The 26,762-nt window shown below is 36.3% G+C and overlaps 3 protein-coding genes across 3 annotated transcripts in view; 1 reads left to right on the top strand and 2 right to left on the bottom strand.

Moving 5' to 3' along the window:
- The window catches only part of LOC306837647 (nuclear GTPase SLIP-GC-like), a gene marked incomplete at its 3' end in the record, with an annotated part of 52,639 nt that overhangs the window by 13,355 nt on the left and 12,522 nt on the right, over positions 1 to 26,762 (bottom strand). The gene's annotated exons all lie outside the window — the stretch shown is intronic.
- LOC306837649 (centriolar coiled-coil protein of 110 kDa-like) lies at positions 6,572 to 9,627 on the top strand (the record flags this gene model as incomplete). Its single annotated transcript, XM_079365391.1, has 7 exons — positions 6,572 to 6,588; positions 6,887 to 6,926; positions 7,009 to 7,125; positions 7,590 to 7,663; positions 7,748 to 7,813; positions 7,958 to 8,017; positions 8,236 to 9,627. 7 exons carry the CDS (start codon positions 6,572 to 6,574, stop codon positions 8,309 to 8,311), a joined length of 450 nt encoding a protein of 149 aa, XP_079221517.1. The 3' UTR covers positions 8,312 to 9,627.
- LOC306837648 (nuclear GTPase SLIP-GC-like) lies at positions 11,623 to 25,310 on the bottom strand (the record flags this gene model as incomplete). The annotated part of the gene is made up of 18 exons (XM_079365390.1): positions 25,261 to 25,310; positions 24,300 to 24,393; positions 23,108 to 23,324; positions 22,754 to 22,978; positions 22,217 to 22,423; positions 21,867 to 22,042; positions 21,393 to 21,486; positions 21,234 to 21,321; positions 21,018 to 21,139; positions 14,816 to 14,989; positions 14,554 to 14,711; positions 14,346 to 14,472; positions 13,139 to 13,247; positions 12,917 to 13,047; positions 12,466 to 12,547; positions 11,963 to 12,039; positions 11,826 to 11,887; positions 11,623 to 11,704 (listed from the first exon to the last, which is right to left on the bottom strand). The coding sequence occupies exons 2-18, from the start codon at positions 24,359 to 24,361 to the stop codon at positions 11,623 to 11,625; spliced, it is 2,193 nt and encodes a 730-aa protein (XP_079221516.1). The 5' UTR covers positions 24,362 to 24,393; positions 25,261 to 25,310.

The following is a 26,762-nucleotide window of genomic DNA, read 5'->3' as shown; positions in this document are numbered from 1 at the left end:
GTGCAGTCAACAGTTAACACATATCCACCAGCTGTATGTAAATGTCACTCATAAACAGGTTTTAAAGGAGTGTCTTTGTTGCTGTAACGTAGATCTGTTATGATGAACCACACCTGTATTATATGTTCACAAAGCAGACCAACAGTTTCTGCCTCAGTGCAGTTCTTACTGCAAAACAACTCTTGTATAAAACAAAAAATGCCATCACAATCTAAAACCAAGAGCAACAACCACTCTGATGTGTGTACTCAATTATTTATCTTCATGGTTCAACAGCAGTTTATTCACTATACAACACATCCAAAAGATAAACCCAGGTTAAAATATTAGTCTAATAAAATGTATGGCATATAAGATGAGCCACCTTCTACACATGTTTACTGCTGTAGGTTTGTGTGTGGTTGTCTGACGTCAGGAAACTGTAATATTACAAAGTTACAAAGACGATGCTACGGATGCTGCTACAGTATGAGATGAGCACAAAACAGGCAGAAAAATCAGAATCCATGACACTTGAAAAAAAAAACGTTGGAAACAAATACAATGGAGAAGTGGTGCTGTAAAAGCAATGAACATGCTGCAAAAATGAATATGTTAATAGTACACATTCAGCAAATAGAAATTACCAAAGTCAAAAACACACAAACAGTAATCAAATGACACAGAACGAAGTTCAAATGTTCTTTACAAAGGACATCATGAACAGAGATGATTGGAAGGTTTTGAGATGTCTGGTGGAAGAAACAGTAAACGAGTTTACTTGGTGGCTCAAGTCCAAAGTTATTTGGGCTGAGATGTTCTTCTCACTAAGTTTAATTACAGGTGTGTAGGGCTGTGCAGCCAACAGTTATTAGCCTACTGTTAATTTCATTTAAATGTCACTCATAAACAGGTTTTATAGGAATGTCTTTGTTGCTGTAACGTAGTTCTGTTTTATGAAGAACCACACCTGTATGTCCACAAATCAGACCAACAGTTTCTACCTTAGTGCAGTTCTTGTGTTGAAAGAAAGGAACACAATTATTGTATGAAACAAATATTACCATCATAATCTAAAACCAAGAGTAACAGCCTCTCTGATTTGTGTAGAAAATTATTTATCTCCAATCAATGGGGGAACAAATCTTAAATTGAGACTTAAACATGAAAAGATCAACATCCCTGATAAGAATCCCCCCCATCCCACCACCCATTGCAATTTATGGCCTGAGGCCACGATTGATCAAATGTACAACTGTCCTATCACTAATCAGTACCACTGAGTCACTTTTCAATCCCACAGTTAACCACAGTGCTAAGCTTCCAGATTATAAATGTCAACTATTTGCTGCCTACTTCATGGAGAAAATAATCAATATTAGGTCAGCAAAACATGCACATGAACTTTTGACCTGTATGCTACAGTATGTACAATGTGATGGTGTGACTGTTTTGATCTTGTTGATGCTAACACACTGAGGAATTGAGCAACAGAACTGACACCCTCCACATGTTCACTTTATCCCATTCCAGTCTGCATTTTTACTTTTATTTCTAATTCTGTATCTGAAAACTACCCCTAGGCAGTGTAATCAGGAGGCATGGCATCTCTGTGCACAGCTACGCTGATGACACTCAGCTGAGCTCTATGTGGCCATGTCTCCTGATGGCACTGGGCTGATAAACTCACTTCTTAACTGTATTTTAAATATTGAAGATCGGATGTCTCAAACAGCTCAACCAGGACAAAACAGAACAGTTTTTGGTTCAAAGTCTCAGAGAGAGAAACTGGCTCCTATACCAAATGCACTTGTTCTTAACCCAGGCAGCAAGAAATCTTGGTATTTTATTTGATTCTGATTTTATTTTTTAAGCCACGTTTGCTCCATCACAAAAACAACATTTTATCATTTAAAGAACATTTTTAAAGTGAGGCTGTTTCTCTCTCTGAGCAACACAAGTCAACTAATGCCGATTTTATAACAAGCAGGCTAGACCTACTGTAATGCTTTCTGGTTAATCTTTTATAATTTAACTATTTGTGTGCAGTTGTCTCTCCATCCAAAACATATTTTTATTTCTACCCTGTCTTGCCTATATTTTATGTTTCTTCTTGTTTTTCAGTCACTGTAAAGCACTTTGATTGCATTTGATTTGTATGAAAGATGTGTGCTTTGTGAATAAAGCTCGAATGATTGATTGATATCCAGAAGCCTCGTTTTACTTCTCCATGTTCTCAGTGGGACCCTCAGTGGTTAAACAGACCTCAGCTTTTTCTCTCCATCTAGTAAACCTAAAACAACCACAAGAGAGTTAAACAGAACGCTTGTGATATTCTACTGATGACTTTCATGTTACCATTTTATTGTCTACGAGAATGTTAACTTTTAATCAGGAGTTTAACTTAAACTTACCGGTGCAGCTGACAGGCCGGGTTGATCAGCACTGGTGTGAATAGAAGCATTGTTAGCAAATGCTATAAAAAAATACGTTACATATTTTACAGTTTAAAATCAGATCATTATCTACTTTTAAACATGTTTTACCTTACTAGTGATGTTTCTTTATGTGGGATTTTCTTCAGGTCTTTATAGTATTTTGTCACCGTCTCAAGCTCCTCTTTGACATCTAAATAACAAAAAATTAAACTTCAACCTTGGAAAAAATGTCTTTAAATGTTGGTGTGCACTTCCTGTGTTAAAGTAAGACATTTCAGTTTGGTGCCCTTTGGCACCCACTGAAAGTCGTTTGCCCTTTACATGAACCTTGGCCAACTCCTAAAGTTACATACTGCAGAAAACAGGCGATCGGGTTGCTAAAGAGATGGCGGATAAATGTTCCTCCATGTTGGAACTTACTCTATTGTATCAACCTTTGAAACAACTGTTTAAAGGTGGAAAAGATGCACATAATGTTCCTGTACCTTCCTCTCACCAGATACCATCAGTACTATAACAATGACAGGATATGTCCACATAAACTGGGATTACTTGTGAAATATTTCTAAAACTCAATTAAAAATGATTATTGATTATTTATTCTGAATTTATAATTTACATGTATGTGAGGCCCGTGTTATTTCAGGCATGTTTGTGGACAGCAGGCACCCCCCCTCTCATATTATTTAAGTATTTTCGTTTTGTCAGTTGTTAAGTGTTATTGTTAAATATATCTGTACAAAGGCACTATGATATTTATAGTGGGTATAATTGTGGATCAAAGAAGGACAAAGTGTAACACAGGCACTTTTGGGGCAGCTCAGGGCAGCACAAGGGGTCTTTGATGCCATGCGTAGCTCAGTTAACCTTGACGTCCGAGAGTGTGCAGCCACGTGAAGTTGTTGTGTTTGTGTCTCAGTGTTTCAGGTAAGAAAAGTGATGTAAGTGACAGTAGAAAATCCACAGTTGGCCTTCTTTAATATTTACTGTGTGTATGTGTGTGCAGAATGTTTGTATTATTGTTGAGAGGCATAAACATCATCTTTGAATAGCGGATCTTTGATGCCATGCGTAGCTCAAGCTGTGCGCAGCCACATGAAGTTGATATGTTTGTGTCTCTGTGTTTCAGAGCAAATTAAAGAAATATAAAAATCCCATGCACGCTTGGTCCTTCGGGTATAAGTGTGCAACATGTATCAAGCATTTTATCAGAATCAAACCACTTTGACATACAAAGTTGTCCTCGTTTCGCTGGTCTTTTGTTCACTTGTTCACATTCACTTTACCTGGAACTGATTGATCATCTGTATTGATCGTTTGGCTAATGGACCTCAGCATTGTTACCATCAGTGTCTTCTGGATTTCCTCCTGAATATGATTTTAAATATTATTTACATATTAGACTTATAACCAACATACCTTTTTTAGGATTTACTGGATGATACATGAATTAACAGAAAGAAAAAAAGTCTACACAGACCAAAAGCTTTTGTGTTTGTCTTAATTTTTAAGAAGAACCTGCATGTTTGTATAACTGCAGTCAAACAAAGTTTCTTAGGATTGATGCACATTCCACTTAAATGAAAAAAAAAACCTTGATGTGAATCGGTCCGTACTTGATCCTCAACTCCCTGAATCCCTTCTAACCCTCCCAAGACACTCAACAGCTCTCTCTCTTAAAGTGACAGTAATCTACCTCACTGCTCTTGAGAGAAGATACCTCATTAAAATCCATATGAATTGAATCAAATTATTTTGAATTGACTCTTAAGTGAACTTATAAAATGAAATCCCATAAATAAAAGACAAAAGCATGGCAAAAGACAAAAAAGACAAAATTACTGACTGCTTCTTAGTTATTTTAATACGTATGAATGCAACTTGGCTCCCACAATAAGCTTTAAACAAAACCATTAGATGAGACGTTACCATCACTGTCTCTTACCTCTGTCCTGAGAAATTCCAGTTGCAGCTGCACACCTTTGTGCTTTTCAACCAGAGTCTTTGTGTCGAGTGAAAAGGAACTGATGGCCCCGTTGAATTTTTCAAATGTTGATTCATTTCTGAAACATTATCATTATTATTATTATCATTATTGTTATAGTTGTATTTTTTAAAGAGGTATTGTCCAGACCTAGTTTAATAACTTCTTACGGGAAGGTCTTTCTAAATTCCTCATCGATGCTCTCCATCAGCTTTGAAGCTAATCTCTCATTGAGGTTTTGTGGTTTCCCTTTTGTTTCCTACAATGGACTTCAATCTACTGTGAAAAGCACTTCCGTTTACTCTTTTCTGAAACAAAAAAAAAGACAAACATTCAATGATTCACTTTTAAATATCAAGGGAAAAATCAATGGTTTGCATAAAGGAACAAAATATTCAAATACATACGGGATATAAGAAGGACTTCAAGACACTTTCCCTTGAGCTTTTGGATTTTTCAACACCCTCCTCGAGGCATGTCATAAAAGTCCTATAGGACTTTAACATGGGCTCATAGAGATTCTCTATGCACATTTCAAGTTTTCTTCAAGCCCTTTGCACACCTTTGCTTTAACGTCAGCCTGTAATCAAAGAGAAAAAATTTAATGTTCATACAATTAAACTATATACTGTATGTTAATCATAACATAATGTGTCTATGTTAGAAGAAATAGCCAACACAGTTTTTTTACCACTTAGAAACAACAAATAACGTAGTATCAGACCTAAAATACTCTATTATACCAGATTATGTTGTTCTAATGCATCTTTTATTGGATCATCTATAAAAAATATTAACTTTCTTGAGATAACTCCTCAGGTTACTCCTGAAGGTAGAGCATCAAGGAAGAATGATTGAATTACACTGAGACTTCTATGGACATCTGGCTCTAAGCTGCTAGTTAAATCCAGATGTGACCTGATCAGGATTTACATAAACTTTTGGTACAAGAAACATACTGTATGTGACTCTTAAAGAAAGTAAAGTTTACGATGTAAAATAAAGACCACACACAAGTCATCACAGACTCACTACTTAAAGGACTATTTTTAGTTTGACATGACATTGCATTTGTCGAATTACAGTCTATGTTTTCTTATTAAGCCACCATAGACATCAAATGTGGCGTCTGCAGTCTAAGTAGTAAATGATATGATTTATCAGACCAATGATTGTATTTCATTCAAACAAGGTTTTAAACTGTGTCTTGAAGGAGAAAAGTCAACAGTCAAGATGGTTTTTTTGAGATGGAAATAAGCAACAACCTCTGATACATTTATATAATATAATCTATGAGTGAACCTATGAACTGACATATATTGCTGGGGACTTTTTTTTTTGCATTTGCTAGTATCTGTTTGTAACTTCTCTTGTTGTCTAATAACATTTAATTCAGTCGACAACTTGCAGTTTCTTTGCAGCCGTGCTGCTCGTTTTGCTTTGTGAAGTTTACACTCCTACTAGCTGCAGTGCGGTAGTTCAGCTCTCAGGGAAAGTTGAGCTGTCAGACCCTCGTCCCTCAAGTCGTGCTGCCTACCTTCTCTGTTCATTAACTTTAGTAACTGTTTAGGACTGTTGATATGAATGCACCATCATATATAAACTTTATTACAGGCTCTAAGCCCAATAGGAAGACATACAGTATATTAAAAAACAGTTACATAAACAAAAAAAAACAAAAAAAAAACTTTTTTCACAAGAGTCTTAAAAGGCACTCATACCAATGCTTCCATAGATGTGATTGATATTGGACCGAGCTACACCTGGGCCTTGTGAGCCTCAGAATAATTCAGTTTTGTGACTCATCAAGTCGACACATGAACTTAAACATCAGGTTCCTCAAGAGGGCCTGTAAACAGCATAATCTCAATTCACAAAAAAGCTTACTAGCATTGCTGCTCCTGGGCTTCTTCAGCAGTGTCCTCAAACAATCATTGTATGCTACTTGCAGTTTGCGCATGGTCTCCTTTTTTGTAATGGGGCTGCATACATAGGGGTGCAGTAAACACGAAACAAGTTCACTTTTACATCATCAGAGCAGTAATGGAATTTCCTTACTAACATGTTCGCTTGGACATACAACATTCGTCTTTGCCAGTACATGTCAACATCAACTTCCATCTTGTCAGTAATGATGTGCCCAAGATATTTTGTACAGTTGGATACACAGATGCATTGCCCTGACAGGTAAAACATTGGGAAGTGCAGCTTCTGATCCTCCATCGTCCTACAAACCAATGCAACACTCTTTTTTGCATTGTACTGAACATCAAACTCATCCCCATACTTTCAGCATATATCCAACAACTGCTGGAACCCTACAGTGCTGGGGGACATAATAACTACATTTTCTTCGTACACCAGGTGGTTTAGCAGAGTGATCCCTATTAGACAACCAGTCTTACACTTCCCCAGCTGCTTTGAAAGTGATGCCACTCTGGGGCTGGCTAACTTAAGATGTTCATTTGCAAGTGCCTCTCAGAAGACCACAAGACCGCTCCCTGCAGGAGAGAGTGAGAGCCCAGGTATTAATGTGCACTGACTGTTTGTGTCCAGCAGAGGTCAATCATGCTGTGTTTATATGTGCATCCTTTTTCCCTGCCTCAGTTACGCGCAGCCCTTTATGACGTCCATGACTTCTTCTTCGAAATTCCTCTGGGGGAACGGTTGGCGTTGCTGCAGCAGGACAGGGAGCTGCGAGCAGAGAGGAAACTACGAGACATGGTACCTTAAAAACACAGGACAGAAATCCGTCCTGTAGACATACTGTAGTTTAGAAGAAGGAACACATGTTCTTATTTTAAAAAGGAAGGCCTGACATTAAAGTTCAGACATCTTGTCACACCTTTTAGAGAGCATGAAAACTAACCAGATATTGAAATTGTGAGCGCTGAATCATGTTCATGTTCGGGAGTTTATATTGGAGTATACCAACCAAACATTTGTCTTTACAATTTGTGGATTAACAAAGAAAGCCATGGCTTTTTCTTTCAAGTTATATTTAAAATCATTGGAGTACCTTCTGGGGACTTTAGGGAAAAATACACAAATATAAGCCATAATTCACACATTTATATTTCAACATTCAGGGAAGTCATTGTTTTCTTGCAGCTTAGTAACATGCTCTCTCTTGTCTATGTCAACACTTCCATCATGAACTAAACAGTAATGTTCTTTACCAACTGTAGGAGAAAGCTAAATGCCCCAAGGAGAGAGTGGTTTTGTCTGCTGCCACGCAGAGGTCTCTGGACCGGAAAAAGAGATTCGAAAGAAGACAACTGCCTCATTGATTTTATATTTTAGGGTTTAAAGAGTTTTTATTGTTTTTGTTTGGCCCCCCCATCAGGGTTGGTCAATCCCCAGCTCAGGCTAGGAAGACGCAACATAAACCAAAGAGCCCGACAACCAACAGGTAAAAACAAAGAGTGCTAATTCAACAGCTTTTCCATTTAGTTTTTAGCAAAAAGTGTTTTTTTCTTCCCCCCCCCCCCCCCCCCCCCCCCACACACACACACACACACACACACATATTGTATGTTATATCTTCCTTTTCTAGAGTCCTGAAGCCAAACCAAGGCCAAAACTCTCCCATCCAAGGCCAGCTCAATCGCCAAGGGTGAGACACCATGATAAACTTTCAGAGCCTTTGTAAAAACGTCTCGCTTTCATCAAACAAATGAACCGCTACATGTTGATTGGCTTTAAGATGTTTTTGCATGACACATACATGTCATTTCAAAAACAGACACGTAATTTAACAATCACAACATTGTTTTGATCAGCCTCCAGTAACTGAAACATCTTCACAATATTCCCATGTTTGTGTCTTCTCAGGAGCTGGTACAAGAGGACCCCAGAGGACAGAGTGAGGCGCTCCGACAGCCTGAAGAAGCAGCACTCTCTTGGATAACCTGTGACTCAACATGTCCTGATGTGTGAACTTGAATTTTTAGACTTTGAATACAAACGTTGCACCACAGAAACTTAAGTCAACGCTGCTAACAAAACAATCGTCTGTATTCTAGCTCCTGGAATTCGAATGATTGTGTTTTCTTCTACACTTTCGCTCATTGATTTACATCACCGCAATGCCAATGTTTCTGACTGTTGTATCCTGCTGAAATAGCTTCTTTAGCAACTGATTGTTCTTAAACACATGTAGCCTGAGTATTTATGATGAACAGGTGGATGATTGTTATTTGTTTAAAGAAAGAAAAAGAGTATCTGTACTAATGTGCAAGATTCAGAGTAAAAAATGTTTTATCTGTGCCTAAGAACTATTCCTTTGCTCTCTGTAGTATTAAAGCATGCATATTGACTTTAATTGTTTGTAACCTCTCACAGAGCTGTAAGTGCTTTTAAAATGGTCAGTTTGAGTCACATAATGCAGTTGCCATAAAACATCTTAAAAGTGTTCATAGTGTTACATGTTTGTTTTGTGTTGAAGGGCTTTGAGTACCTGTGTGTGCTTTATGTGTTTTATAAATGGTGTCCATATTTTACAGTTCTTCGAGATGTTTTAGCGTGTTTTAAATACGGCTGAAATCGATGCCAACATTGTAGCTTCAGATGACGAGAGATGCACAGATGACACTTTGTGAAGATTCTTTTTTGTAAAGCAAAAATATTAAAGGTCACACATAATGCAAAGTGCACTTTACCATGTTTTTGTAACACTTATACGTGTCCCTAGTCCATCTACAAACTCTCCTATTATAAGTCAAATCATTTGCATTTAAAGCTACAAACAGGATCAAAAATACAGGATCAGAGTGGATTTAGAACAACAAACTTCTGAACCTTCTTTAAATTGTTTGAAAAGCAGGATCATGTGTGAGCTTTAAGGACATAAATGTCATATTCCTTTATTTCTCACTGCCCAAGTCAAGAATAAATGACTGATTAACTTTGTGTACATGAACATATTATTCACCCATATGTGAATAAATCTGTGCAGCCACTTGGTCACAGCAATATCACACTGACCCTACGTTCTGTGTCAGAATTTAATGTTGTTAATGTTTTTAGCTGACAACACTGAGCCCTCTTAAACACAAAAAAGAACATTTTTTATTTCAATATCTAGATTATTTCTTATTGTATGTCTGGAATGAATTCTGATTTTACTTGACTTTACTGGACTCTCTCATGGTAAAGACTGTGAATAAATAAAGATGAAATATCTGGTGAATTTCTTTTAGCAATAAAAATATCATTGAAGTCTAATTTGAGATTTTCTCCTCTTCACTTTAAATAAGGGTTCTGTCAATACATTTTAATACCTAATTGTATTTACATTAATTTTTGTCAAAGTTTAGACATTTAAGCTGTTTGTATTTTGGTGGATACATTATAAAGATTCTTTACTGAAACATTTCATACATCTTTATTTTTAAATTAAATCCAGAATAACCGTGATGAACCTGAACTCGATCACTGCTGCTTCTCTCGTTTGAAGCAGAGACTCAGATCAGAATGTTTAAAATTTAAGGATTCATATTGCAGTGTTATAGACAACAGCAGGAGACACTTAAAAACCTGGAAATCAGATCATATGGAGAGGCCACCTGATACTTAACTGAATAACTTACAGGATTTATTGGTAACTCTTTCAGTTCAAGGTTTCTGTCTTGTTTTTTTGTAATACGTTTGTAATTACGTTCTAGCATAATAACGAAGTACATGCTGCTGGTCTCTTTCACTTCCTTAGGTGTTAAAGACAACATCATTAAATGATGATGAATGATCTGTTTCAGGAGCTTTGATGTGACTAATAAAATTAAATACCCCCTCCCTCCTTTTTTTCCCCAGCTGTCATAAATTCAGCCTGTTCAAGCAAACAAATAATCTAATTAGAGCATGACCTTCCAAACTGATATGTAAAGTATCTCTCCTATTTGTACCAGGAAGAGAGATACTAAGTTGGTGAAAGTACAGGGAGGGCTTGTTCATCACATTTCTGAAGGTTGATGGCGAGAAAAGTTACACCTAACAATAGTAGTTTGTTTTCTTGGTTTGTGTCTCTTAATTTAGAATCTTCTGTGTTTACAGCCGTTTGGTTTGAATGGAAATGTTTTGGGCAGCTGCAGCACTTTTATACTAAATTTACAAAAGAGATAAAAATGAAACATTTACATTTTATTGAGTTTTATTGCACAATCTGCCATAATGAATGTATAATCAGTGAATAATTCCAAACAAAACAAACATTGTACAGTTCATATCAGGAAGCCAGAAAAGTTGGTCTGATAACAAAACTTCTACTTCAAATATGTCATTACACACTAAAACTTTATTTTGCAGAAAACTTTTTTTTTTCATCATCATCATAAAAGAAGAAGATCAAAACTCGCAATGCATAAAATCAAAATTCTTTGATTAAAGTTCAAGATTTAATAAGACACTCTCATAACCAACAAAACTGCTTGTTTTACATAAACATATCCTCTTTTAAATTCATGAAATAAAATCACTAACCAAAAAAAAAGTATTCAAGAATAAAAAAGACTGAATTATTAAAGAAGTTGATGTCTTGCTGAAAAGAGGTCGGTTACAGTTCTGTCACGTCTCATGTACAGAGGTTATATTCCTCAGCAGAGGCTGTGGGAACTGAATCAGACTCGGCCCTCTGCTGCATGTCATCCTCTAACTCTCTTCCTGTTTCCCGTCTCTCTTCAGTTGTCCTTTCTATTAAAGGCAAAAAGGTCAAAAAAACAAACAAAATAGCAACATAAAAAAAACAACATCCCCTCCTGGCAGCCCACCACCACCCATCACTATTTCTGACCTGAGGATCACAATTAATCAAAGTAAAACTGTCCTATCACTACTCTAAAATATCTATGTATGAAACTCACATCAAACAAACTCAACATGTTAACACATCACTCAAAGACAGCAGAAATAAACATCTGATGAAAAGGTTGAGACCAGATCCAGAAGCCTCGTTTTACTTCTCCATGTTCTCAGTGGGACCCTCAGTGGTTAAACAGGCCTCAGCTGTTTCTCTGCATCCAGTAAACCTGAAATGCAATCCAACTTTATTTGTTCAGCACTTTAAAACCACCACAAATGACCAAAGTGCTGTACAGTAAAATAAAATACATAACAGCTCAAATGAGATTAAAAAAAAGTTCATACAAAATAAATTAAAAGGCATAAAACCTGAGTCAAGGTACGCAGTAAAAGAAATAAAAAATAAAATTGATGTCTTACGAAGTGTCAAAGGCCAAGGAGAAGAGAAGAGGCCTGTTTAAAGTGCTGAGGCAGATTCGGAGCCAGAACAGCAAACACATGATCCCCTCTGAAATATCCACAAGAGAGTTAAACAGAACACTTGTGAGATTCTACTGATGACTTTCATGTTACCATTTCATTGTCTCCCAGAATGTTAACTTGTAATCAGGAGTTTTACTTAAACTTACCTGTGCAGCTGACGGGCCGGGTTGATCAGCACTGGTGTGAATAGAAGCATTGTTAGCAAATGCTAAAAAAATAAGTGAAGTAATTTTTACTGTTTAAAATCAGATCATTATCTACTTTTAAACATGTTTTACCTTACTAGAGATGTTTCTTTATGTGGGATTTTCTTCAGGTCTTTATAGTATTTTGTCACCGTCTCAAGCTCCTCTTTGACATCTAAATAACAAAAAATTAAACTTCAACCTTGGAAAAAATGTCTTTAAATGTTGGTGTGCACTTCCTGTGTTAAAGCAACAACATGTCAGTTTGGTGCCCTTTGGCACCCACTGAAAGTCGTTTTCCCTTTACATGAACCTTGGCCAACTCCTAAAGTTACATACTGCAGAAAACAGGCGATCGGGTTCCTAAAGAGATGGCGGATAAATGTTCCTCCATATTGGAACTTTCTCTATTGTATCAACCTTTGAAACAACTGTTTAAATGTGGAAAAGATACACATAATGTTCCTGTACCTTCCTCTCACCAGTTGCCATCAGTGCTATAACAATGACAGGATATGTCCACATAAACTGGGATTACTTGTGAAATATTATAAAATAAATAATATACTGGTGTTTTGATCACTTGTTCACATTCACTTACCTGGAACTGATTGATCATCTGTATTGATCGTTTGGCTTATGGACCTCAGCATTGTTACCATCAGTGTCTTCTGGATGTCCTCCTGAATATGATTTTTAATTATTATTATTATTATATTATTATTATTATTATTTACATATTACACTCATAACCAACATACCTTTTATAGGATTTACTGGATGATACATGAAATAACAGAAAGAAAAAAAGTCTACACAGACCAAAAGCTTTTGTGTTTGTCTTAATTTTTAAGAAGAACCTGCATGTTTGTATAACTGCAGTCAAACAAAGTTTCTTAGGATTGATGCACATTCCACTTAAATAAATAAAAAACCTTGATGTGAATATTAATATAGAATCATAAATCAAGATAAAGATGTGCAGCACAATGTGTTTTACTTTATAACACTCATAAAAGGTATTATATGGTGAATTATGAAATATGACAAACCATTAGTTTTGCCAGATTTAACAACATTGTATTTTTAGCATCCTCAAACATGTCGACCTTGGCACGAACATGCTCCTCAATGATGTCCCTCATGGCATTCAGAGAGCCTTTGCCTTTACATTGTTGTGCATCTACAGAAAAACAGAAAATGGTCATAAATGCACATTAATGACATTTATTTGTTTGGTGTAAAGTTTCATATGACCAGAGCTTTTGTTTTACCTTTATAGCAATCATCCATGTTTTCCTCAATTGTTATCATCAGGCTGTTGTAGATTTCTTTCTTACACTCTCGGATGGTTTTATCGAGTTTTGCTTTTATTTTTTCTTCCTACAACAGAAGATAAAAAACATTAAAAAAAAAACATGTACATCTGCAATGCTAACATGGACCTTATTGGTGGTGTTCTACATACGAAACAAAAATAATTTTATTTGGCTTCTTTCTTAAATGTTTTCTTCATGTCAATCAGGAACGTGTTTCAGTTGATTTGCTCACCTCGTTGTTGAGTCAAGTCAAGCACATTTATTTATAAAGCACATTGAAAAACAGTCACAGCTGACCAAATTGCTGTACAATACATTAAAGAAACACTTTACAGAGCATCAGAATATCCACAAAAAACACAAAAGAAAATATGATAGTATAAATAGAAGAGATAATGAGAGCAACAACTGAAACCTGAAAGAACCACCTATTCAGGATCAGAAGACTAACACACCAACACATAAAACTACGTCTAGAGAGGGGGCTCAAAAGAGTCAGTAGAGGATGTAGACCTGATGGGAAGAGGGAGTCTGTTCCACAGTTTAGGGGCTGTCTGATTATCTAAGGGGCTCCATGAGGAGTATGGCCTGAGGAGGTCAGTAATGTATTGGGGGGCTATGCCATTCAGGGCTTTAAAAACAAACAAAGTAATCTGAAAATCGATTCTGAATTGTATTTGGAGCCAGTGAAGGGACACTAACAGGACTGATGTGCTCCCTCTTGAGTTGGGTCTCCTTTACCTTGATAATAAGAGTGGTGGGTTGAAGATTAAAACAGCCTTAGAATTCCTCGTGTATGTTCAGTTGAAGAGGATCTCACAGTTTAATGTTCTCCTAATCAATAAACTATACTACGGTAAGAAATCCATGCGGCTCGGTCCGTAACTGATACAGACAGTAATCTACCTCACTGCTCTAACAGTAATACTGTTTTTAACTTTACAGAAAAGTACCTTATTAAATCCTGACAAATTTAATCAAATGACTTTTAACTGACTCTTAAGTGAACTTATACAATAATATCCCATAAATAAAAGATGAACTTTCAAACAAAATTACTGATTGCTTCTTAGTTATTTTAACACGTATGAATGCAACTTGGCTCCCACAAAAAGCTTAAAACAAAACTATTAGATGAGACGTTACCATCACTGTCTCTTACCTCTGTCCTGAGAAATTCCAGTTGCAGCTGCACACCTTTGTGCTTTTTGTACTTTTCAACCAGAGTCTTTGTGCCGAGTGAAAAGGAACTGATGGCCCCGTGAAATGGTTCACATGTTGATTCATTTCTGAAACATTATTATATTATTATTATTTAGCTATAATTTTTTAAAGAGGTATTGTCTAGACCTAGTTTAATAACTTCTTACGGGAAGGTCTTTCTAAATTCCTCATCGATGCTCTCCATCAGCTTTGAAGCTAATTTCTCATTCAGGTTTTGTGGTTTCCCTTTTTTAGGTTTGGAGACGCCATTGTTTCCTACAATGGACTTCAATCTACTGTGAAAAGCACCTCCTTTTACCCTCTTCTGAAACAAAAAAAAAACAAAGACAAACGTTCAATGATTAACTTTTAAATATCAAGGGACAAATCAATGGTTTGCATAAAGGAACAAAATATTCAAATACATACGGGATATAAGAAGGACTTCAAGACAGTTTCCCTCGAGCTATTGGATTTTTCAACACCCTCCTCGAGGCACGTCAAAAAAGTGCTATAGGACTTTAACATGGGCTCATAGAGATTCTCTAATGCACATTTCAAGTTTTCTTCAAGCCCTACGCACACCTTTGCTTTAACGTCAGCCTGTAATCAAAGAGAAAACATTTCATGTTCATACAATTAAACTATATACTGTATGTTAATCATAATGTAATGTGTCTATGTTAGAAGAAATAGCCAACACAGTTTTTTTTACTACTTAGGAACAACAAATAACATAGTATCAGACCTAACATACTCTATTATACCAGATTATGTTGTTCTAATGCATCTTTTATTGGATCATCTATAAAAAAAAAATTAATTTTCTTGAGATAACTCCTCAGGTTACTCCTGAAGGTAGAGCATCAAGGAAGAATGATTGAATTATAATGAGACTTCTATGGACATCTGGCTCTAAGCTGCGTAGTTAAATCCAGATGTGACCTGATCAGGATTTACATAAACTTTTGGTACAAGAAACATACTGTATGTGACTCTTAAAGAAAGTAAAGTTTACGATGTAAAATAAAGACCACACACGTCATCACAGACTCACTACTTAAAGGACTACATTTAGTTTGACATGACATTGTATTTGTTGAAGTACAGTCTATGTTTTCTTATTCAGCCACCATAGACATCAAATGTGGCGTCTGCAGTCTAAGTAGTAAATGATATGATTTATCAGACCAATGATTGTATTTCATTCAAACAAGGTTTTAAACTGTGTCTTGAAGGAGAAAAGTCAACAGTCAAGATGGTCATTTGAGATGGAAATAAGCAACAACCTCTGATGCATTTATATAATATAATCTATGAGTGAACCTATGAACTGACATATACTAGCTGGGGACCTTTTTTTTTTGCATTTGCTAGTTTCTGTTTGTAACATCTTATTGTTGTCTAATAACATTTAATTCAGTCGACAACTTGCAGTTTCTTTGCAGCCGTGTTGCTCTTTTAGTACCATCTGTTTTTGCTTTGTGAAGTTTACACTCCTTCTCGCTTCACTACGGTAGTTCAGCTCTCAGGGAAAGTTGAGGTGTAAGACCCTCGTCCCTCGAGTCGTGCTGCCCACCTTCTCTGTTCACTTCTTTTGAAGATTCTTTCTGCTAAACAAGCACGCCAAAAGCTATATTTACTAAACTGTTTAGGACTGTTGATATGAATGCACCATCATACATAAACTTTATTACAGGCTCGAAGCCCAAGACACATATGGAAGACATACAGTATATTAAAAAACAGCTACATAAACATATAAACAAAAAGAAAAAAAAACCTTTTTCACAAGAGTCTTAAAAGGCACTCATACCAATGCTTCCATAGATGTGATTGATATTGGACCGAGCTATACCTGGGCCTTGTGAGCCTCAGAATAATTCAGTTTTGTGACTCATCAAGTCGACACATGAACTTAAACATCAGGTTCCTCAAGAGGGCCTGTAAACAGCATAATCTCAATTCACAAAAAAAGCTTACTAGCATTGCTGCTCCTGGGCTTCTTCAGCAGTGTCCTCAAACAATCATTGTATGCTACTTGCAGTTTGCGCATGGTCTCCTTTTTTGTAAAGGGGCTGCATACATAGGGGTGCAGTAAACACGAAACAAGTTCACTTTTACATCATCAGAGCAGTAATGGAATTTCCTTACTAACATGTTCGCTTGGACATACAACATTCGTCTTTGCCTGTACATGTCAGCATCAACTTCCATCTTGTCAGTAAGGATGTGCCCAAGATATTTTGTACAGTTGGATACACAGATGCATTGCCCTGACAGGTAAAACATTGGGAAGTGCAGCTTCTGATCCTCCATAGTCCTACAAACCAATACAACACTCTTTTTTGCATTGTACTGAACATCAAACTCATCCCCATACTTTGAGCATATATCCAACAACTGCTGGAACCCTACAGTGCTGGGGGACATAATAACTACATTTTCTTCGTACATCAGGTGGTTTAGCAGAGTGATCCCTATTAGACAACCAGTCTTACACTTCCCCAGCTGCTTTGAAAGATTGTCCATGTATAAGTTAAACAGGGCTGGAGACAGAAGCCCCCCCCCCCCCCCCCCCCCGCCGATGAGGATAGGCTATTTCCCTATTTAACCTGCGTGCCTTGTTTGGCATACCAGTAAACCAGTATACGTATGATGGATCCAGGCACACCCCTATGCATGAGTTTAGTAAAAAGCTTATGATGATTTACTCTGTGAAATGCCTTGGATGCATCATTAAACCCAAAAACACTGTAGAGCCCTGCCTTCTGTAGGATTCAACAGCTTCTTTCAAGGTATTGATACATAGATCAGTACTGTGCAGTGACTTAAAACGAAATTGATTTTCTGTGGTGTAAATGAGCCCATTCAGTCTGTCTAGGAGCAACTTTTCCAGCACCATTGAAAGAGTGCTAGCTAGAGCAATGGGTCACTCGTTGTCAAGACTCCCTATTTTCCCTGCCTTGTTCTTAATGACAGGCACTAATGTGAGGGTCAACATGGTGTCTGGCAGTATACCATGTGTCATCAGCCCTGTGAGGCAAATAGATAGAAGTGATACCACTCTGGGGCTTGCTAACTTAAGATGTTCATTTGCCAAGCAAATTTTCAGCCATAGAGTGAGCCCTTAAGGCTTTCTCATGCTTCCCAACAAAGCGCACTGCATATTTATGTTTAGCACTGGTAAGCTTTTTATGCTCTAACTCTGGCCCCTGTCTGGGTCTACCAGCTATAACCCAGGCCCTATGAGCCATCTTAGCAGCTTCTTGGTGGTCAACTTCATACTTGTTGAAGTATCGACAAGACCAAGGAGGTTGTTGTCGACTTCGGGAGGGCCCCCACTCCCAAACCCCCACTGATTTTCGACGGTGCTGCTGTGGAGAGAGTGAGCAGCACCAAGTTCCTGGGGGTCCACATCAGTGAGATCTCTCCTGGACAGCCAACACCACATCACTGGCCAAGAAGTCCTAGTAGCGCCTCTACTTCCTACTACTGCAGTCAGGCAAGTTATCGACATTCATCCTCATAGAGACAGGTAAGTGATCAGTAGTAGTCAACTCATAGACAATTTCCACCTTTTCTAGACTTTCATGAGCATCAGCTGTACAGATTACATGATCAAGCCAAGATGTTGTGTTCCATGCTTCACTGATGTAAGTATAACTACTGACAGGCAGGAAATTCATACTGGAAAGAACCAGTTTACTATCATGACAGAACTGCAACAAGTGCTGACCAAAGAAAGATTTGTTATCAGAGATGTCTGCATTTAAATCACCCATCACAAATATATTTGCATTTGTACATTCCCTAATATAGATGTTCAAAAAGGCCAATCTATTCACATATTCATCTTCATTTTTGTAGCAGTCATATGGGGTATAAACATTTAAAATAATAAAAACATTCATATAATACACAACTTTAATTGCAATGCACCAGTCTACCTCTAATGTGGTAACACTGATCATTGCATCATATTTCTTGCGCCATAAAATGGCCACACCTCCAGGTATTCTCCCACGCACCATTTTGGTGCTCAAATTCATTGTGGATTCTCCTACTCCATGAAAATCACTGTGGACAGAATTAAGTTTATCAACGTCCTGTTTGGCTAAAAATGTCTCTTGCAGGCAGAGAATGTCTGTGGTCTCCGAGTAGTCAACCACAATCCGATGTGCTCTGTCCCCAGCACTCTGTCCTCACGAGTTGTATGACACCACTCTGACCACCATCACTGCTGCTATACTAGGCATCAGGTACACCTGATCCCATTGCAGGCATGTTCATCACTGATATTTGCACCGCAGTAGATTTTGGTTTTCGTGCCTCATAGAATCGCCGCACGAAAGTGCCTTTAAGCCACAGCTCTGGGTTATACATTTTGTCTACTTCTTTGCATCATGAAATCATTGTGCAAAAAAGATGTAAAAAGTATTGCTGCCAGCCTGGTCAGCATTACTGTTTCATAGCACAGCATTTGGTATACAATGAATCAGGAAACAGTTTAAATGTGTCATGTTACGTGCAGGGTGAGTGCTGCACTCATTTACAGATGGTGCAGGGCTCAATATTTTACAATGGTACATTATATCTGTCACATTGGTAAATACGGTATGTCGTGCCAAATATTTTAGATGAAAAAATAGGTATCAAAATTGCACCTTATATGGAGCATGCTTTGCATTAGTTCAAAGTTCAGTCCCATGACAAAACATATTTTTAAAAATCAACAATAATCACGTATACTGTACTTTATATATGGAAGTAGCGGTCCCAAACCCCAACCCCTAAATTTCAATGTATGTGAAACACTTTCTGGATTTTTTTTCAATGGTGTTATTGAAAATATTTTCATGACTAAGTTCAATTAGAAGTTTAAATATTTAGATTTATTGTGGCTTTAATTTTAATCAAAAAACTGTGCTAAAAAAATTGAAAGAAACATTTTAGTGTTTAGTGTTACAAAGTCTAAAAATCAGTGTGCAACTTTAAAAATGGTCACTATCAAACATATAATCACTTCAATTTATTAAACTTTTCGTCACACAGCGGTCACTTGCCCTTCCTTTTGTGTCACCAGTCTGACGTCTCCCCTGATCCCTGATTGTTTCCACCTGTTGCTCATTACTCTCGTGTTTCTTATCGTCTGCGTCTCCCTTTGTACTTGTTAGATCCATGTACCTCCAGCATCTCGTCCATAGCCCTCGTCACGTTCCTGTCTTGTCTTTGTTAAATATCTCGTGTTTTTGCATTTTGCCTGTCAAGGAGAGTGATTTTTTTGTTGTAAGTTTTGTGAATGTTTTCTTGTCTCCTGCCGTATGCAGCAATTTTTTATTTGTAATTGATTATAGTAATAGAGTTTAATTTTCATAGCTTTAGTCTTCTGCCTTTTGCAGCTATTTTTATTTTCGATAGATTATTAGTTAAAGAGATTTGTTTTTTTCATAGCTTTTTCCTTCCTGCCTCAAGCAGTGATTTTGTGTTTTAATGATTTTTTCCATAGGATACATATTCATAGCCTTGTTAGCCTGCCGTTTGCCAGTGATTTATGTTTTCTCCAGAGTTTAGGATTATATTAATATTAATTAATATACATATATAATATTAATATATAATATTATATATTAATATATAATATTATATTATATTATTTTTCATAGCCTATTTATTTATCTCTCTGCCTTGTGATCATATGCGTTCAAGAAAAATAAAGACTTTACTTTTTGAAAACATCCTCTGTATCCTCACCTTTGTCCAGGCCTGACACTTTTAGAGTTTTATGTAAACATCTTTGAAGAGTTGATAGCATTCATTAGTTACGGTTGGCTCTAAATTAGCAAGAATTGTCATTACCAAAACAGTCATTACTGAAACATATAATCAACTAAGATGTATTGATACTGTGTAGTGTGTTTCATTTCATCAGTCATTTAGTATGAAATCAATGTGATCACTGTTAAGTATTTTAAATCGAAAAATACTTTAAGATTTTGAAGAATTTTAAAATGTGAAATTTCTTAAATAATTTTTTTTATTGAAGAAATTGTGAAAAAAATGTAGAAACATTCTCATATACAAGGTAAGGAACACAATCTTATCTGGTTAAAAGAATATTTATTTATCAGAGATAAAGTGATACTATGTTTTAGTAGTGACAAATTTGTGGAGAGAAATAATCCTCAAACAGTATTAAAATACCATATACTGTATATGATTTATGATCATCTGTATTGATCAACAGGCTAATTGACCTTAGCATTGTTACCATCAGTGTCTTCTGGATGTCCTGATGATTTAAAATATGATTTACATATTACAGTTATAACCAGCATAACCTTTTTTTAGGATTTGCGGGATGATAAATGAATTAACAGTTTAAATGTCTTGTCTCGGCAAATTCGGAGGGGGGGGGGGGGGGGGGGTCTACACAGACTAAAAGCTTTTGTGTTTGTCTACATGTTTGTAGAACTGCAGTCAAACAAACTATATGACATATCTTTTACTAGATGTGTATTTCAGTCATACAAAATTTCAAAATATTTAGAGTGGTCAGTTTTTGCTGAGATTGTGATTACTTTATGCCAAAATTATAAATAAACCTAAAGGCATTGTTCTTTCATCTTACCGCTTCTCTGCAGCCGGCACCTTGAATGAGGGAAAGAATCCCATATGCTCCTGACACATACTTCACTGTCACTGAGTGAAAGTCATTCAGTTCTTGGAGAAATTCCTGAAGTTTGGGGATTTCTATAAAATACATACAGCAATTATATCCAGAGAAACTTCTCACATGTAACAGAAAAATATTTTATTCACAAAGTCATCCATGGGCTTCACCTACCAGTTTCTTCTGGTCTGAGTGTTTTTTCCTTCAGAAACTCTTTGGAGCTCACTGTGAACACTTTGAAACAGTCACCACTGAACTGTGTCTGCACGAAAAATGAATACATTAAGGTCAGGATTGCATTTGCTTTACATTTTCTGAAATTTCACAACTCACCTGAACCCTCTTTAGTTTCCTGAATTCTTTCATCACTTCATCCTTGGCTTGCATGTTCCTCTTAGATACGGCAGCACGAACACCATCTTCTGAACTGTGTGTAGAGATCAGTATCAGGCAGTACCTCATACATTATAGAAGCCCTGAAAAGTCAATCTCCAACTTCTTTAATATGATGTGCTTTTCTTTCCTCTCAGGATGAAAGTAATAAAAAAAATTATAAACATACGAAAAAGTATGTATGTTCATATGATTTTAAATAAATACATTGCAGTAGATGCTCACCAACTGTAAGAAGAGATCAGTATCAGGCAGTACCTCATACATTATAGAAGCCCTGACATTTCAATGTCAAATTACAAAGATACAAAGTATATATGTTCATATGATTTTAAATAAATACAATAAATACATTGCAATAGACGCTCTCCAGTGTCTACCTTCAAATCAATTGTTAAAAAAAAAGTCACTTACAGAACATCTGAATTTCCAATAACATCAGACTTGGTGCAGATGAAGTGAATCCTCTGACATTGGCCACCATTTCCCATAATGCTGCTGGCACTCTGCAGAATCTCCCATGGTTCTTTCTCTGATGCTGCTCTGTTAATGTCAGTCACGATCCAAACAGTGGAACAGCTTTGAACAACCTAGACGGATAATCCAAGTTAATCGTGAAAATAAGGCAATAACAGTACAGAAATGCATTTCAACATAATAAAATAATGTTATTGTAATAAAATAATTTGAAATAACATAATTTGTAACAAAATAATGTTAAACTTAAGACAACATAATAAAAGTAATGCATTTAAATTATTTACCTTTTTCCACATCTTATCTCTGCCCTTGTTGCGGTCTCCATTTCCAGGAAGATCAACAAGTGTGACATTCTGAAGAAGGTCATTATTTGGCACCCTGACAGTCACACACTTCACCAGAGGCCAAAACCATTTCTTTATGCCTTTAGCCATTCCGTACTTTGATCTGCTTCTTGTGTATTTCACAAGTCTTTCAGACAGCTCTTTAGCCTGACACATGAAAAACAAGAATAAATGCACAATAAAAAGTACAACAGACGATCTATAAACTTGAAGGTAATATGACGTAAACTTTCTGTCAAAGTAACATTGGATATAGAGCGGTAGACATTTAGGATCAAGTCCATTCTCAAGTTCTACATTTTTCTATCTCAAAATTCAGCAGAGTTTGAATGTACATGACAGAAATGACTATACGATTTAGATGTGAAACATTATACTGTACATTTAAAAAAAAAAAGGCACAATTTTTGTTAAGTAATTTCTTGTCATACACTTGTATATGTAAGACTGATGCTGTAGATTTATTCTCTTTCTTACTGATTCACAGGTCAAGATTTTCTTCTTTGAATCGACAAATTCTGGAATTTCTCTGAAATGTTTGTCGTTTATGAGATGATCCACAGAAGGGTTTTTTTCCCACTCTTCTCCATACAGCGCTGACATCATTTCAACAGCATCATCGTAATCATCAGCATCTTCCTCTTTGCCGTTTTCATCATTCAGGATAAAAGTCAACAGAAACCACAACTCCTGCTTCAATTCCTTAAAAGCAGAGTTGAGTTTACTTGTATAGAATCAAATAAATAGATTCAACACGCACATATACACAGTATATACATTCTTTTTAAAGTCTATGGATTAAAGGATACGTTCATGTTCATCCTATTTTACCTCTTTTGTGATGAATTCAATTTCTGCCTCGTACTTCTGGTTCTGCTTGTTAGCCTCCACGTTAATGATGACTGTGGTACAAGCACTGACACTTCCTGAAGGTAAGAGATCCTTCTCTCCAACGATAGCATTTATTAAAGAGCTTTTTCCAGCCCCTGTTCTTCCAAAGACTCCAACCAGCTCCTTCTTTTCCGTCTCCAAGTCACAGATTTTTTCCCTGGTGTACAAGAGTTTGATGTTCATTCATATTAAGACGTCTGCCTTCTCACTTTCATGTATGCACCATTGGATCATCTATCATTACAACATAATTGAGCACAATTCAAATATTAATCCTAGTCGCATACATTCACAGTAGGTGAGGCAACAGCAGGAGCAACTTGGTAACTTGACCATGGATGTTTTAACATACGACTGCAGAAATTAGGAATTGAAAACCCGAACATCTGTTTGAGAGATGACCAACACTACTGCTGCTCCATAGCTGCCACATGTGAAGGATGGTAATTTATCTCTTGCTGTAATGTGAATTTCATGCAGGAAGTCAAATCCAGATGTAAAATAAGTTAAAATTCTTGAACAGTTTCCTGACAAACTGCTGCATATAAACAGTACCAAAGAGTTAATAGATTTGACCCCAAGCTTGTGCACTCCCTGACTCCAAATCATAGACTGTAAATATTGATGGACAAAGTCTGAGTGACATCATCCATCTGTTACAGCAGGGGGTTCTGGAGACTCATCGGCAGCTGCCGCCATGTTGTTAATGCTGTCTCAGCCTAACTGTCAGTCAACCTAACGGCAGGCTCAGAGCCAAAACTGAGGCGGGTTTACGAAGCGTTACATTGCGCCCAACTGTCAATCATTTCAGCTACACGCCTATCTATGGATAACACATCATTTTTAAAATTGTGTGCAACAACTAATCAGACCTATTTCCTTTTTTTTTGTACCAGGCTTTAAACAGTTAATAAAATGAATTCTCGTGTTAAAGGATTTATTGTAGCTCTAGAAGATGCAATAAATACAATGCAATACCTTTATCGGCACTAATCAATGAGTGTGTTTTCTTTTTGTGAAACTTTCTCACATGCCACACAAAAAGTGCTAAATTAAGAAGCAACCTCGAAGGCCAGTCACTATTCCCTGACACATAAGCAAATATTTAATATGATATTTCTTTTTTTCTTACTCTAAAAAATCATTGAGCTTTGTTTTTTCTCCATGGAGTATTTTGTTATGAACACGTTCCATGATGGTTCTCACTTCAAACACCCTGAATTGTTCTGTCGGAGAAATAAAAAGACAAAGAAACACCTGTATTAATTAGGTACCATGTTAAACAAAACAAGAGGAAAAGGAAAAGTGTGAGATAGCCTTTCTCTTTAATGTTATTGTAATAATAATGTAATTCGATATTGAAAATAACTACAGTAAACATATTTACTGAATGGTACAAAACATAATATTTGGCATCCATAGCAAAGCCCAAACACTGTGCCTGACCACACCTCATTTAAAGACTAACATGGGCCTGTTGGTCTTGTTAGTCAGGTTTGTTAATGTACATTTGTTAGTCAAATAGTGTCAGTGCTGGACATGGAAATGAGAACTAAACTTGGCAGAAACTAATATTAACATTTGTCCTGCCCTGTGAGCTGCTCAGGCCAAGTGAAAGGCCCGTAGATTAAGTCATTGTGAATTAATCTAAGGATTTATATTGTTGCTATGGCATGTTGTTAAGAGACTCCTACCGTTTAATATAAAGTCAGGACACAATATATGTATGCTGTTGATTGCGGTGTTCTGGTGGTTGTTGTAATTGTCCTTATTGTAACATATATACCTGCATATGTGGAGTGCTGTCGTTGTTTCTTAGGTTGTGGTGGTAGACATCTGCTGGACTCCTTCTGAAGCGTGACACCTAAGGTTTAATATGAAGTCATGACACAATGCATGTATGCTGGTGGTTGTGATTGTTCTCATTGTCACATATATACCTGCATATGTGGTTTTCTTTTCTTGTTTTTCAGTTGGTGATAGACATCCACTGGACTCCTTCTGAAGCGTGACACCTGAGGTTTAATAGAAAGTCATGACACAATATAAGAATTCTGGAGGTTGTAATTGTTCTCATTGTTATATATATATACCTGCATATGTGGAGTGCTGTCGTTGTTTCTTAGTTGGTGGTGGTAGACATCTGCTGGAATCCATCTTAAGCTCCAACCTTCTTTTTCCTTATTTTTCATCGAAAAACAAATAGACCTTTTTACCTCTTTCAACATTAAAACATGCAAATAGCTGATTTGTCAAAGCAAGACATTGTTGCTTCGAAACAGATCACCATTAATCAAACATAAGATACTTTAGACGTTACCTTTATTATTTGTGTAACTGTTGGCCAAAACCTAAAGATGAAATATTTGACTCATTGAAACAGATATTATCCAAGCTATAATTGAATGTGAGTGGAATCAGTCCACCATTAATTCAGACACTTCTTCAGTCAAATATGGTGTTTTTTTGTCAGGACACATCAGTGATTCTATTGCACATTGCTGAGAAATAGAGGTAAAAGCATAACAACAGCATCACTGGAAAATGTGTTTTAACCTTACCTGAGCAGAATCATCATTCTAAGAATAAAACCATGTAATATTTCATCATACAAATAAAATATTTTTAGGATGACTGTAATAAATGGCATATACAACGCTAAACCAAGATAAAATGCTTTGTATTCACATTACCTGATGTGTTGCATTTTTCTGAACCTAATGTCAAAGTAAGAATTTAAAAATCCATAATTAGTGAAGAAAAAAAAAAGAGAAAATATTAATACAATGAAAAGTATTACCTTCAGAGACTTAAGTGCTGTCTTGAATTTTGACCGAGGTCCAATGATCGGGATCAAGTTATTGATGTCATCTTTATCAAGACAGTAAAAACTTTCCTCATCAATGCCTTGACCTGTTATCAGGAAAACAATTCACAAGAATCTTTGTCAAGCAAAACCAAACCATTGTGTAAAATGTTGAAATTCTGTCAAGTGTAAGTTGGCATTGTATTGCAGAGCTATCTTAAATCACATTTTATGTTTCTATTAGCAAATGATTGAATGTTTCAGTATTGGTGGGACATTGCCGGTGACCATCAAAAAGAATGGTAATACTTTACCTTGAAAAATTTTTATCCAATCGCTGAGACCCCATTCAGTTAATTTTGTTTTAACAAAACCATCCATGATCAGAAACAGCAACTGTAAAGTAATCACATAATAATATAAAATTTTGCATTACAACTTCCCATTCACTTCTAACAATAAAACATTTAGTACATTTGGTTTCAAAAGCTGTAGTTCACATGCATCCATAAACATTACAAGAACAGGGATCACAAATGGCACTGTAGAAATGAATATGCATTTAAATTGTAGTACAGATGTTAATTTCCAATTTAATTAATATTGGAAAGAATCTACAACCTGAAATTGTAAAAAACATTTTAAAAAATCCCAATTCCTCTAAAATCTTTCATTTTGTTAATCTTTTTTATAAAGTTAAGTTTGATGAAAATGACTTGTGAAGGACATTTTTAACCCTAACTTTGAAGTTGTATGTTTTTAAAACAAATGACATCTCTATTCCTTTCT

Source organism: Symphodus melops (genome assembly GCF_947650265.1).
Source record: "Symphodus melops genome assembly, chromosome: 17".
NCBI classification, from domain to species: Eukaryota; Metazoa; Chordata; class Actinopteri; order Labriformes; family Labridae; genus Symphodus; species Symphodus melops.
This window is presented reverse-complemented; position numbering and strand designations above follow the sequence as displayed.